The sequence below is a fragment of the Odocoileus virginianus genome, chromosome 21 (assembly GCF_023699985.2).
Source record: "Odocoileus virginianus isolate 20LAN1187 ecotype Illinois chromosome 21, Ovbor_1.2, whole genome shotgun sequence".
NCBI classification, from domain to species: domain Eukaryota; kingdom Metazoa; phylum Chordata; class Mammalia; order Artiodactyla; family Cervidae; genus Odocoileus; species Odocoileus virginianus.
Window position 1 is genome coordinate 45,944,127 of NC_069694.1, and position 14,235 is coordinate 45,958,361.

At 40.1% G+C, this 14,235-nt stretch overlaps 1 protein-coding gene across 1 annotated transcript in view; it reads left to right on the plus strand.

The window, feature by feature from the left end:
• Nucleotides 1-500: 500 nt before the first annotated feature.
• TACR3 (tachykinin receptor 3) overlaps nucleotides 501-14,235 on the plus strand; it is a 73,623-nt gene continuing 59,888 nt past the window's right edge. Inside the window, exon 1 of the mRNA XM_020904359.2 lies at nucleotides 501-1,065. Within this exon, the coding sequence (XP_020760018.1) occupies nucleotides 563-1,065 (503 nt within the window). The 5' untranslated portion in view covers nucleotides 501-562. The remainder of the gene's footprint in view (nucleotides 1,066-14,235) is intronic.

Here is a 14,235-nt window from a genome sequence, read left to right on the forward strand (position 1 = left end):
GAGCCTGTCAACACGCCAAGCTCCAGCGAGTAGCGAATGAATGAAACCCAGAGGGCGGGGGCGGAGGAAAGGAGCGCAGCCGTCTTCCAAGAAGGGGTTGTCAGCTCCGCGGCCCCCACAACGTCACCGAGGCAGAGCCCTGTAAGAGACTATAAAGCTCGCAGCGGCTCCTGAGCCTCGGCGCTTCAGCTGGTGCCCGGGAAACTCCCGCAGGAGTGATTCCCAGAGGGTCTCCGCTGGCGCCAGTCCCTAACATCACTTTTTTCAGACTGTCTCATCCTTCCTGCCCGATAGATGCTCAAAGTCGCTTTTGGAGAAAGCGCCTCCTTTCTCCCCATCACCTGCAGGGTCAAAGCATCCCTTAACCAGCAAGGGCTGTGGTACCTTCTCCATCTCGATTCGGGGCGGGGCTGAGGTCCGCTCAGCATCCAAGCGACAGGGAGGCGGAGAAGAACTTCGCGGGAGACGGGCCGGGCTGACGGTGGGTGAGCGAGAGGACTCAGGTTGCACACCCATCGCTACGGCCTCGCTCCCCGTAGCCGCGAACTGGACGGACGCGGGAATGGCCGGCGCGGACACCGGGAACCTGAGTGCCGCGCTCGAGACTGGGGCAGCCGCGGGAGAGGCTGAGACTGAGTGGCTGCAACTGCTCGTCCAAGCCGGCAATCTTTCCGCTTCCTTCTCCCCGCTGGGTCTGGCGGCGGCCTCCCCCGCGCCTTCGCAGTCCCGGTCTAACATCACCAACCAGTTCGTGCAGCCGTCCTGGCGCATCGCGCTCTGGTCCCTCGCCTACGGCGTGGTGGTGGCCGTGGCCGTCTTCGGGAATCTCATCGTCATCTGGATCATCCTGGCCCACAAGCGCATGAGGACCGTCACCAACTACTTCCTCGTGAACTTGGCTTTCTCCGACGCCTCCATGGCCGCCTTCAACACCTTGGTCAACTTCATCTATGCGCTGCACAGCGAGTGGTACTTCGGCGCCAACTACTGTCGCTTCCAGAACTTCTTTCCCATCACCGCGGTGTTCGCCAGCATCTACTCTATGACAGCCATTTCGGTGGACAGGTGAGGGGAATACCGGGAGGAAGGAGGAGGAGGAGGCAAAGAGAGAGGCTGGGCAGTGGGGTAAGGTTAAAAGGAAATGGTGACAAAATGGATCTGATGAAACGAAAGGGACTAGGTTAAAGTTCTTAAAGGAGGTCACTAACCTTGGTGGCTCAGAAAATAAACAATCTGCCTGCAGTGCAGGAGACGCAGGTTCGATTCCGGGGTTGGGAAGATCCCCAGGAGAAGGAAATGGCAACCCATTTCAATGTTCTTGCCTGGAAAATTCCATGGACAGAGGAGCCTGGAGGGCTACAGTCCATGGGGTCACAGAGTCCCACACGATTGAGTGACTAACACTGATGATGATGAACCCATTTACAAATGGGTCCATCAGTGGCTGAACTTGCTTTTTTTCTATGGCCTCCCCACTCCCATCCTAAACCCCTAATCCTCTTTGAGGTCATCTAGAGGGAATGCAAGAGATGGGAAAACCTGTCATTCCAAGTAGGACAAACTTAATTAAAAACACTTAACACTAGTACATTTTCTCAAATGGCTTCAAACAATTGCCACAAAAACTATGTTACCTTTAAACTGTACTTTTGGGGCTTCATCCTCTCTGTCAGTCACTATTCTGTCAGAAAAATGAATGCTACCCACCTCCTCTTTCTGGTTTGCTGGTTCTCATGCCATCCATCCTGTACCCGATCCTTGCCCCAAGGCCAACACTGCTTTGGTCTCCCAGTTATGGAGGATCCATCCAAGGCAACAAGCTCCCTCAAAATGATTGCTATCAGCCAGCAGTTTCTCCAGTTCTTCAGGTTATCTTTCACTTCCAGTAATCTGTGGAGACCATGAGCTAGGTAAACTCTGTGCCTGGAACATGGTACCTGATTCATTCAGATGATAGGCAAGAAAAAGCCCAAAGACTAAGTGGTTAGGAAATGAGGCATGCCACTTGATAACTGTTTAAAGATAATCTTTTAGAATGTTCCCCCATCTACTTTGGGAATCCCGGGATTCTTAAGCAATTATAAGAAGCTGGAGAGACATCCAATATTTGTTCTTATAATCCAGTTTATGAAATTTCAGTGTGTGTTTGCTTCCCCATATGGAATATCATGGAAAATGCAGACTGTGTTAAGACAATGGTAAATATCTACCTGTTACTAATGAAAGAGAAAGTGAAAGTCACTTAATCGGGTCCAACTCTTAGAGACCCCATGGACTACACAGTCTATGGAATTCTCCAGGCCAGAACATTGGAGTGGGTAGCCTTTCCTTTCTCTAGGGGTCTTCCCAACCCAGGGATTGAACCTAGGTCTCCCGCATTGCAAGCAGATTCTTTACCAGCTGAGCCACAAGGGAAGTCCAAGAATACTGGAGTTGGTAGCCTATCCCTTCTCCAGCAGATCTTCCCCACCCAGGAATTGAACCAGGGTCTCCTGCATTGCAGGCAGATTCTTTACCAACTGAGCTATCAGGGAAGCCCTGTTACTGATGGTTACACTTTAATTCAATATTATGCTAAAAATGAACCACAATAGTCAGTTTTAGTCTCCATTTTGTGATTGGAAGTTTGCATGGAGTTGATGGGGATGGGGGAGGTGAAGTGACTTTAATTTCAAGTATCAATGTTCTCATCCATGAAAAGGAAAGAATACTTTTTTCTATATTAACAAATGTGTTTGAAAATAAAATGGAGCTTAATATTAATTCTTACTACATTAAGTCACCATTATGAGAAAAAATAAGAAAAAAAATTACTTTTTCCCATCAGTCCATCATCTGTGTTTATTGTTTTGAAATTGAAGGTATTAAAGGTGTAAAGCTTTAGAAACAATTTTCAAATGCCAGGCCCGTGGGGTTAAATTGAAGGAGCAGTGGTTAGTTACCACTGACTAGGATATGAAAGCACAAAACCACATTTTTTAAAGCCTCTGAAACTGCCAGTCTTCTTTTCCCCTCTATCTCTAGTTTTCAAGTATCTCACTCCTTCATTTTTGTAGGCACAATAGTGAGTACAAAGAAGAAACAAAGTCAGTTCCAAGTTGGAAAACAAGTGGAACCACCTCTAATCTTGCTCCATTGAGATAGAAAGGAATGTTTCTTTGGTTTGAGCATCTGCCTTTAGTTTTGTATGGTTTGATTTATTCTTTGCTCTAATCTGGAGGAGAGGCATTAGCATATCAGGTTATAAGATTCTCACAATGTTCTTAAAATGTTAATGATACATTATGAAATTTGATGAAAATTTAGTGTGTGAAGTCTGTGGGGGGAAAAAAATTTAGTGCTTCAAGTATGTGAGGGGAAAAAGGGGTCATTTTCCCAGTTACTTTCTGCCAATATTTATGCAAAACCTGAAATAACACTGGAGTTATTCTAATTGATAATGTAATGCTAGTTCATCACATTCACTAGTTTGAAATCAATGAATGCTTTACTACTTATACTTTACTCTTTCCTTACTAGAAAACATTATTCAGTTACCAAAAGTACTCAAAATTTAGGATCATACAATTTGCAACAAAATCTGAGGCATATTCAGTTCAGATATTGAACATCTTTTCAGAATCGTTCATTTAAAAATTGCTTTCATTTAAGCACATAGTTGGATAAAAAAAATTACAGAGATAATTTTTACAAACTTGAGGGTATACAAATATAACAGTTATTAGAATTCTAAATAGTTTACCAGTCAACAGAATCTATCTGCAGTGGTGTCTTACCAAACACGAACTGAATATACTAGTCCTGTGGCATTTGCAGTCATTTTATTGATTGAAGTTGGCAAGCTCGACTCCTAGAAAGTTCAGGAGAGTCATGTGTCTTTGGTTATGGCTGTATGGACTCCCTGTCCCATATAGAAAAGTGAACAGTATATGTTTGAAGAAGTTTTAGTTCCCAATATAATTAATGCTTTATTGAAATAACCATAAAATTACAAAAGCCCTAATTAGGTCTTAATTGATAAAGGATTACATCATTTAGATTGTGATAGTAACACTTGGCTTATTGCATTGTGAGTGTTTTCTATTCCCATTTTTATCTTAGGTTATATTCCATTATAGGTTATTACAAGATATTGAGTATAATTTCCCATGTGCTGTGCTGTGCTAAGTCGCTTCAGTCATGTTTGACTCTTTGTGACCCTATGGACTGTAGCCCACCAGGCTCCTCTGTCCATGGGATTCTCCATGGACAAGAGAACTGGAGTGGGTTGCCATGCTCTCCTCCAGGGGATCTTTCCAACCCGGGGATGGAACCCATGTCTCTTACATCTCATGCATGGGCAGGTGGGTTCTTTACCACTAGTGCTACCTGGGAAGCCCCTCTATTCCCATTTAGTATAAACTGAATTGTGCCCTCCCAGCCTAAATGGAAAATGTATTGAACTCACTGTGTCCCTCTCCATGTGTGTGTGCTCAGTCGTGTCTGACTCTTTGTGACCCCATGGACTGAAGCCTGAACGCTCCTCTGTCCATGGGATTTTCCAGGCAAGAATACTGGACTGGGCTTCCATTTCCTATTCCAGGGGATCTTCCCGATCCGGGGATCCAACCTGCATCTCTGTGTCTCCTGCATTGGCAGATGGATTCTTTTCCACTAGTGCCACCTGGGAAGCCCTTGTGTCTCTCGGCCTAAAATCAAAAAGATCTTCTGAGGTTTAAAACTACTTCAGCTTTGACCCAGGCACTTATGGCTTTGCTTCAGCTGTAGCAAAATGCTTAGAACCTCCTCTGACCTCAGAAATCTTAGACCTGAAAAGAATTGCAGATCCTCCCTAATAAACATTTGTATTTTACACATGGAAAACCTCAAACCAACAGTCACATATTTTGAATAAAAACACTGTGTTTTCCTTTAAGTGTTTTGCACTCATTCTGCACTGGAAGAATTGCTTGACTTGTAACTTCACATTTTTAATGCAATTAATAATTCTACTAAAGATTTGAATGTGAGCTCACAGGTTCTGATCTTATCCTGAAACATCCCATTCATTTGCTTTGTTAGAAATTCTTGCAAATCTTATATATGTTCTATAGACCAAAACATCATCTTTAAGTTCTACACAGTTCCTTCTTGTCTATAAGGCTACTTCACCATCTTTACACACACACACATAGACACACACACACGCACACACACACAGTGGAATTAGTGCCAAAGAAGAGTCACTGTTCCTCTCCACTATCCTTCCCAAGTTTGCCATTTTGAAATGTAACATTTGAACACAACATTTATCTGAAAGATGTTCAGCTCTCACAGGATCATGCAGTAGCGCTTCAAACCACTGCAGTCCACTCCAGGACGCCTACTGTTCTTAACCTCTACACTTCCTTGTAACTCCTAAGTAGTTGTGATAACTGCAGGTTAATATTAAAATTTAGCACTTCTCTATGCTATATATCGGAGAAGGCAATGGCAACCCACTCCATTACTCTTGCCTAGAAAATCCCAGGGATGGAGGAGCCTAGTAGGCTGCAGTCCATGGGGTTGCTGAGAGTTGGACATGACTGAGCGGCTTCACTTTCGCTTTTCACTTTCATGCATGGGAGAAGGACATGGCAACCCACTCCAGTGTTCTTGCCTGGAGAATCCCAGGGACGGGAGCCTGGTGGGCTGCTGTCTATGGGGTTGCACAGAGTCGGGCACGACTGATGTGACTTAGCAGCAGCAGCAGCATGCTTTATATTTTACATGTATATATAAGACATCTCACATATATTTACCTATGTTTTAATTGAGAATGCAGATGTTAGAGAATTATTAATAGAACAATTAATATAATAGAAATATTATCTCTTTAAGTATATGGTATATACCACTTGATATATAGGGACATTACAAAATATTTTCTTCCATTTTCTAAGCACATTTTTAAGTTAAGTTAGACACTCTAGGAAAGCTTATTAATATATGTGGTTTAGTCGCTAAGTCATGTCTGACTCTTATGACCCCATGGACTGTAGCCTGCTAGGCTCCTCTGTCCATGGGATTCTCCAGGCAAGAATACTGAAGTGGGCTGCCATTTCCTTCTCCAGGGGATCTTCCTGACCCAGGAATTGAACCTGGGTCTCCTGCTTTGCAGGCAGATTCTTTACCAACTGACCTGTGAGGGAAGCCTTTATTAATATACAGTAAAGGAAAATTTCAGAGCATAGAGTCCAGTATTAATTAAAATATTTAAAGATTTTTTCTTTAGGTAGATATACTCCTAGGTATTTTATTCTTTTTGTTGCAATGGTGAATGGTATTGTTTCCTTAATTTCTCTTTCTGTTTTTTCATTGTTAGTGTATAGGAATACAAGGGATTTCTGTGTGTTAATTTTATATCCTGCAACTTTACTATATTCATTGATTAGCTCTAGTAATTTTCTGGTAGAGTCTTTAGGGTCTTCTATGTAGAGGATCATGTCATCTGCAAACAGTGAGAGTTTCACTTCTTCTTTTCCTATCTGGATTCCTTTTACTTCTTTTTCTGCCCTGATTGCTGTGGCCAACACTTCCAAAACTATGTTGAATAGTAGTGGTGAGAGTGGGCACCCTTGTCTTGTTCCTGATTTCAGGGGAAATGCTTTCAATTTTTCACCATTGAGGGTAATGCTTGCTGTGGGTTTGTCATATATAGCTTTTATTATGTTGAGGTATGTTCCTTCTATTCCTGCTTTCTGGAGAGTTTTAATCATAAATGGATGTTGAATTTTGTCAAAGGCTTTTTTTGCATCTATTGAGATAATCATATGGTTTTTATCTTTCAATTTGTTAACGTGGTGTATTACATTGATTGATTTGCGGATATTAAAGAATCCTTGCATTCCTGGGATAAAGCCCACTTGGTCATGGTGTATGATTTTTTTAATACGTTGTTGGATTCTGTTTGCTAGAATTTTGTTAAGGATTTTTGCATCTATGTTCATCAGTGATATTGGCCTGTAGTTTTCTTTTTGTGTGGCATCTTTGTCCGGTTTTGGAATTAGGGTGATGGTGGCCTCATAGAATGAGTTTGGAAGTTTACCTTCTTCTGCAATTTTCTGGAAGAGTTTGAGTAAGATAGGTGTTAGCTCTTCTCTAAAGTTTTGGTAGAATTCAGCTGTGAAGCCATCTGGTCCTGGGCTTTTGTTTGCTAGAAGATTTATGATTACAGTTTCGATTTCCTTGCTTGTGATGGGTCTGTTAAGATCTTCTATTTCTTCCTGGTTTAGTTTTGGAAAGTTATACTTTTCTAAGAATTTGTCCATTTCTTCCAAGTTGTCCATTTTATTGGCATAGAGCTGCTGGTAGTAGTCTCTTATGATCCTTTGTATTTCAGTGTTGTCTGTCCTGATCTCTCCATTTTCATTTCTAATTTTGTTAATTTGGTTCTTCTCCCTTTATTTCTTAATGAGTCTTGCTAACGGTCTGTCAATTTTGTTTATTTTTTCAAAAAAACGGCTTTTAGCTTTGTTGATTCTTGCTATGGTCTCGTTAGTTTCTTTTGCATTTATTTCTGCCCTAATTTTTAAGATTTCTTTCCTTCTACTAACCCTGGGGTTCTTCATTTCTTCCTTCTCTAGTTGCTTTAGGTGTAGAGTTAGGTTATTTATTTGGCTTCTTTCTTGTTTCTTGAGGTAAGCCTGTAATGCTATGAACCTTCCCCTTAGCGCTGCTTTTATAGGTTTTGGGTTGTTATGTTTATATTTTCATTCATTTCTATGCATATTTTTATTTCTTTTTTGATTTCTTCTATGATTTGTTGGTTATTCAGAAGCGTGTTATTTAGCCTCCATATGTTTGAATTTGTAATGATTTTTTTCCTGTAATTGAGATCTAATCTTACTGCACTGTGGTCAGAAAAGATGACTGGAATGATTTCAATTTTTTTTAATTTACCAAGGCTAGATTTATGGCCCAGGATGTGATCTATTCTGGAGAAGGTTCTGTGTGCACTTGAGAAAAAAGTGAAATTGATTGTCTTGGGGTGAAATGTCCTATAGATATCAATTAGGTCTAGCTGGTCCATTGTGTCATTTAAAGTTTGTGTTTCCTTGTTCATTTTCTGTTTAGTTGACCTATCCATAGTTGTGAGTGGGGTATTAAAGTCTCCCACTGTTATTGTGTTACTGTTAATTTCCCCTTTCATACTGGTTAGCATTTGCCTTACATATTGCGGTGCTCCTATGTTGGCTGCATATATGTTTATAATTGTTATATCTTCTTGAATTGATCTGTTGATCATTATGTAGTGTTCTTCTTTGTCTTTTTTCACAGCCTTTATTTTAAAGTCTATTTTATCTGATATGTATACTGCGACTCCTGCTTTATTTTGCTCTCTCTTTGCGTGAAATATTTTTTCCAGCCCTTCACTTTCAGTCTGTATTTGTCTCTTGTTTTGAGGTGGGTGTCTTGTAGACAGCATATATAGCAGTCTTGCTTTAGTATCCATTCAGCCAGTCTTTGTCTTTTGGTTGGGACATTCAACCCATTTACATTTAAGGTAATTATTGATAGGTATGGTCCCATTGACATTTACTTCGCTGTTTTGGGTTCGTGTTTATACAACCTTTCTGTGTTTCCTGTCTAGAGAAGATCCTTTAGCATTTGTTGAAGAGCTGGTTTCGTGGTGCTGAATTCCCTCAGCTTTTGCTTGTCTGTAAAGCTTTTGAGTTCTCCTTCATATCTGAATGAGATCCTTGCTGGGTACAGTAATAATCTAGGTTGTAGGTTATTCTCTTTCATTACTTAAGTATACTTAAGTATATCCTGCCATTCCCTTCTGGCCTGTAAGACCAGAAACTATAAAACTCCTAGAGGAGAACATAGGCAAAAGACTCTCCGACATAAATCACAGCAGGATCCTCTATGACCCACCTCCCAGAATATTGGAAATAAAAGCAAAAATAAACAAATGGGACCTAATGAAACTTAAAAGCTTTTGCACAACAAAGGAAACTATAAGCAAGGTGAAAAGACAGGCTTCAGAATGGGAGAAAATAATAGCAAACGAAGCAACAGACAAAGGATTAATCTCAAAAATATTCAAGCAACACCTGCAGCTCAATTCCAGAAAAATAAATGACCCAATCAAAAACTGGGCCAAAGAACTAAACAGACATTTCTCCAAGGAAGACATACAGATGGCTAACAAACACATGAAAAGATGCTCAACATCACTCATTATCAGAGAAATGCAAATCAAAACCACAATGAGGTACCATTACACGCCAGTCAGGATGGCTGCTATCCAAAAGTCTGCAAGCAATAAATGCTGGAGAGGGTGTGGAGAAAAGGGAACCCTCTTACACTGTTGGTGGGAATGCAAACTAGTACAGCCACTATGGAGAACAGTGTGGAGATTCCTTAAAAAACTTGAAATAGAACTGCCATATGACCCAGCAATCCCACTTCTGGGCATACACACCGAGGAAACCAGATCTGAAAGAGACACGTGCACCCCAGTGTTCATCACAGCACTGTTTATAATAGCCAGGACATGGAAGCAACCTAGATGCCCATCAGCAGACGAATGGATGAGGACGCTGTGGTACATATACACCATGGAATATTACTCAGCCATTAAAAAGAATTCATTTGAATCAGTTCTAATGAGATGGATGAAACTGGAGCCCATTATACAGAGTGAAGTAAGCCAGAGAGATAAAGACCAATACAGTATACTAACGCATATATATGGAATTTAGAAAGATGGTAACGATAACCCTATATGCAAAATGAGACACAGAAAAAGAGACTCAGATGTACAGAACAGACCTTTGGACTCTGTGGGAGAAGGTGAAGGTGGGATGTTCTGAGAGAACAGCATCAAAACATGTATATTATCTAGGGTGAAACAGATCACCAGCCCAGGCTGGATGCATGAGGCAAGTGCTCGGGCCTGGTGCACTGGGAAGACCCAGAGGGATCGGATGGAGAGGGAGGCAGGAGAGGGGATCGGGATGGGAAATGATGTAAATCCATGGCTGATTCATGTCAATGTATGGCAAAAACCACTATAATATTGTAAAGTAATAAGCCTCCAACTAATAGAAATAAATGGGGAAGAAAAACAATAACACTACATAACAAAAAAATATATTTAAAGGTTTTTTAAGTGACAGTCACTGTTTTTTACCTGGAAACCTTAAGGAAGTAATTTAATATGTTTTATTTAATAGTCCCAAAGCCTTAACAAAGCCATACAGGGTTAATACATTTATTTATTCTGTGCTGAGCTGACTGTGGCTCAGATCATGAACTCCTTATTGCCAAATTTAGACTTAAATTGAAGAAAATAGACCATTCATGTATAACCTAAATCAAATCCCTTATGATTATACAGTGGAAGTGAGAAATAGATTTAAGGGACTAGATCTGATAGAAATAGTACCTGATGAACTATGGACTGAGGTTTGTAACATTGTACAGGAGACAGGGATCAAGACCATCCCCATGGAAAAGAAATGCAAAAGGCAAAATGGCTATCTGAGGAGGCCTTACAAATAGCTGTGAGAAGAAGAGAAGTGAAAAGCGAAGGAGAAAAGGAAAGATATTCCCATTTGAATGCAGAGTTCCAAAGAATAGCAAGGAGAAATAAGAAAGACTTCCTCAGCGATCAATGCAAAGAAATAGAGGAAAACAACAGAATGGGAAGGACTAGAGATCGCTTCAAGAAAATTAGAGATATCAAGGGAACATTTCATGCAAAGATGGGTTTGATAAAGGACAAAAATGGTATGGTCCTAACAGAAGCAGAAGATATTAAGAAGAGGTGACAAGAATACACAGAAGAACTGTACAAAAAAGATCTTCATGACCCAGATAATCACGATGATGTGTTCACTCACCTAGAGCCAGACATCCTGGAATGTGAAGTCAAGTGGGCCTTAGGAAGCATCACTACAAACAAAGCTAGTGGAGGTGATGGAATTCGAATTGAGCTATTTCAAATCCTGAAAGATGATGCTGTGAAAGTGCTGCTCTCAATATGCCAGCAAATTTGGAAAACTCAGCAGTGGCCACAGGACTGGAAAAGGTCAGTTTTCATTCCAATCCCAAAGAAAGGCAATGCCAAAGAATGCTCAAACTACCACACAATTGCAGTCATCTCACACGCTAGTAAAGTACTGCTCAAAATTCTCCAAGCCAGGCTTTAGCAATACATGAACTGTGAACTTCCAGATGTTCAAGCTGGTTTTAGAAAAGGCAGAGGAACCAGAGATCAAATTGCCACATCCACTAGATCATCGAAAAAGCAAGAGAGTTCCAGAAAAACATCGATTTCTGCTTTATTGACTATGCCAAAGCCTTTGAGTATGTGGATCACAATAAACTGTGGAAAATTCTGAAAGAGACGGGAATACCAGACCACCTGACCTGCCTCTTGAGAAACCTATCTGCAGGTCAAGAAGCAACAATTAGAACTGGACATGGAACAACAGACTGGTTCCAAATAGGAAAAGGAGTACGTCAAGGCTGTATATTGTCACCCTGCTTATTTAACTTATATCCAGAGTACATTGTGAGAAACACTGGGCTGGAAGAAGCACAAACTGGAATCAAGATTGCCGGGAGATATATCAATAACCTCAGATAGGCAGATGACACCACCCTTATGGCAGAAAGTGAAGAGGAACTAAAAAGCCTCTTGATGAAAGTGAAAGAGGAGAGTGAAAAAGTTGGCTTAAAGCTCAACAATCAGAAAACTAAGATCATAGCATCTAGTCCCATCACTTCATGGGAAATAGATGGGGAAACAGTAGAAACAGTGTCAGACTTTATTTTGGGGGCTCCAAAATCACTGCAGATGGTAACTGCAGCCATGAAATTAAAAGACGCTTACTCCTTGGAAGGAAAGTTATGACCAACCTAGATAGCATATTAAAAAGCAGAGACATTACTTTGCCAACAAAGGTCCATCTGGTCAAGGCTATGGTTTTTCCAGTGGTCATGTATGGATGTGAGAGTTGGACTGTGAAGAAAGCTGAGTGCTGAAAAATTGATGCTTTTGAGGTATGGTGTTGGAGAAGACTCTTGAGAGTCCCTTGGACTGCAAGGAGATCCAACCAGTCCATCCTAAAGGAGATCAGTCCTGGGTGTTCATTGGAAGGACTGATGCTGAAGCTAAAATTCCAGTACTTTGGCCACGTCATGGGAAAAGTTGACTCATTTGAAAAGGCCCTGATGCTGGGCGGGATTGGTGGCAGGAGGAGAAGGGGACGACAGAGGATGAGATGGCTGGATGGCATCACTCACTCAATGGACATGAGTTTAGGTAATCTCTGGAAGTTGGTGATGGACAGGGAGGCCTGGCGTGCTGTGATTCATGGGGTCGCAAAGAGTCGGAAACGACTGAACATTGAACTGAACTAGCCCTATTGTATCCTTATGTATATCATAATAGCTGGCACATGGTAAGCTCACAATCCAGACTACTGAATAAAATAATCATAAAAGTAATTAAATAAAAATAAAGTGATGAGATACAACCTTTTTCCATTAAAATTTACAGATATTGCTATCTTGTAGTAAATATGACATTTTTACACAAGCTTTTAGATTGAACCATATGTAACTGCCAATTATTATGGCTTAAAATGTCATTATTTTATATGATTTAATCTAGTAGTTAGATATGTATTGTCAACAGTCTCTCAGGGGTGCAATTTTCCAACAGGTTCAAAAATATTTTTCAAATCAAAATTCAAATAACTGAAAACAGCTAAACCCCCCAACAAAAAGAAGTGAGCAAATAAATGTTGAAGCATTTAAAAATCAAATTTTACCTAGAAAATTAGAAATTACATCTGAATATAACATCAATTCTATCGAATGTCTAGGCACATATATAAAAATGTGCTAACATTAACATATCCAACACTTTTTAGTCCATAACCTTTACTTACAACCATTTTTTGCTAGTTATTTCAAAGACAACTAGTCTCCAGTTATTTCAAAGAATCCCTAGAAAGGTCTGATAACAGTTTATCAGTAGTCTCTAACATTTCCATTCTCCCTACTCTGCCCTGGCCAGAGAGAGAGAGAAATAACAAAGAAAAAGCAATGTCAGCACTTTGGTACAGAGCATAATAGCGTGTCTGGAATAAGCCATGCCCTTTCCCAGTGGTTATTTTCGACATATTGCAGCCAAACCTGCAAAAGTCTTAAGTTACAAATTGCCCTCTGCCTGATATTTTTGTGATGTCTATTTGTGTTCCATATAGAATTCAGAGAAATTATCTTGTCCCTAAGCTTCACTCCATTAACAATTTCTTAATGACCAGTGTTCCTTCATCTTCTACCTGCAACTCTCTCTTCCTGGGGCTCAGCTCTAAACTATGTGCCCAGGACGAGGGATTGTCCTACTTCCCTATGCTTCATTGCTCTGAGAATAAACCATTCTAATTAAGGCTTGTTCACTGGTACATTAAATAGATGCTATAAAACATACATTTGGGATATGCAGCCCCAGCACTTCATCATACAGTCAGAATCTGAAAGCCATTTTAGACTTAACAGGATCTGAGGAATTGTTAGACAATGGATTTAACAGTCTAATTTAATTCTATAGTACAATAAGGTAGATGTAGATTTGATTTGCTCTGAATGGTGAGACTTTGGGTAATTTTATTTTCTTTCATACTTTTCCTTTTCTAATTATCTACAATAAAATGTGCTCCTTTTACATGAAACAAAATACAGTGTTAATTAAAGTCCTGAAGATGTATGTTGCTGATGGTTGCACAACAATGTGAATGTATCATTGAACTGTACACCTAGATTTAGTTATCTAGTAAATTTTATGTTTGGTATATTTGATCACAATAAAATTTTTTAAATAGTAAATAAGTAAATAATGTTTAAAAACCTAATGATGACTCTGAAAGAGTAAAGCCAAAGAGTTTGGACTGAAGAAGAAAATGACTTGATTAAACTTTGTATAGATATTTTATTGATAAATGTTTTATGGCAACATTTTTAACATACTTTTTGGCTAACTTAGAAATCATGAAGACACTCTGGCAAGAGAGTACTGTTAATATTACAATGGATTAATTTGCAAATTGAAGTTTTTTTCTCAGGAATTATGCAAAGATATCACATCTGTGTGGAGTAATTTAGAAGACTGCCTAAAGGTACAGGGATAAATTAGCTCAGTATTTCTATTATTCAGTCTGGTATGTGACAAAGGTTTTTAAATATTTGCTCAAG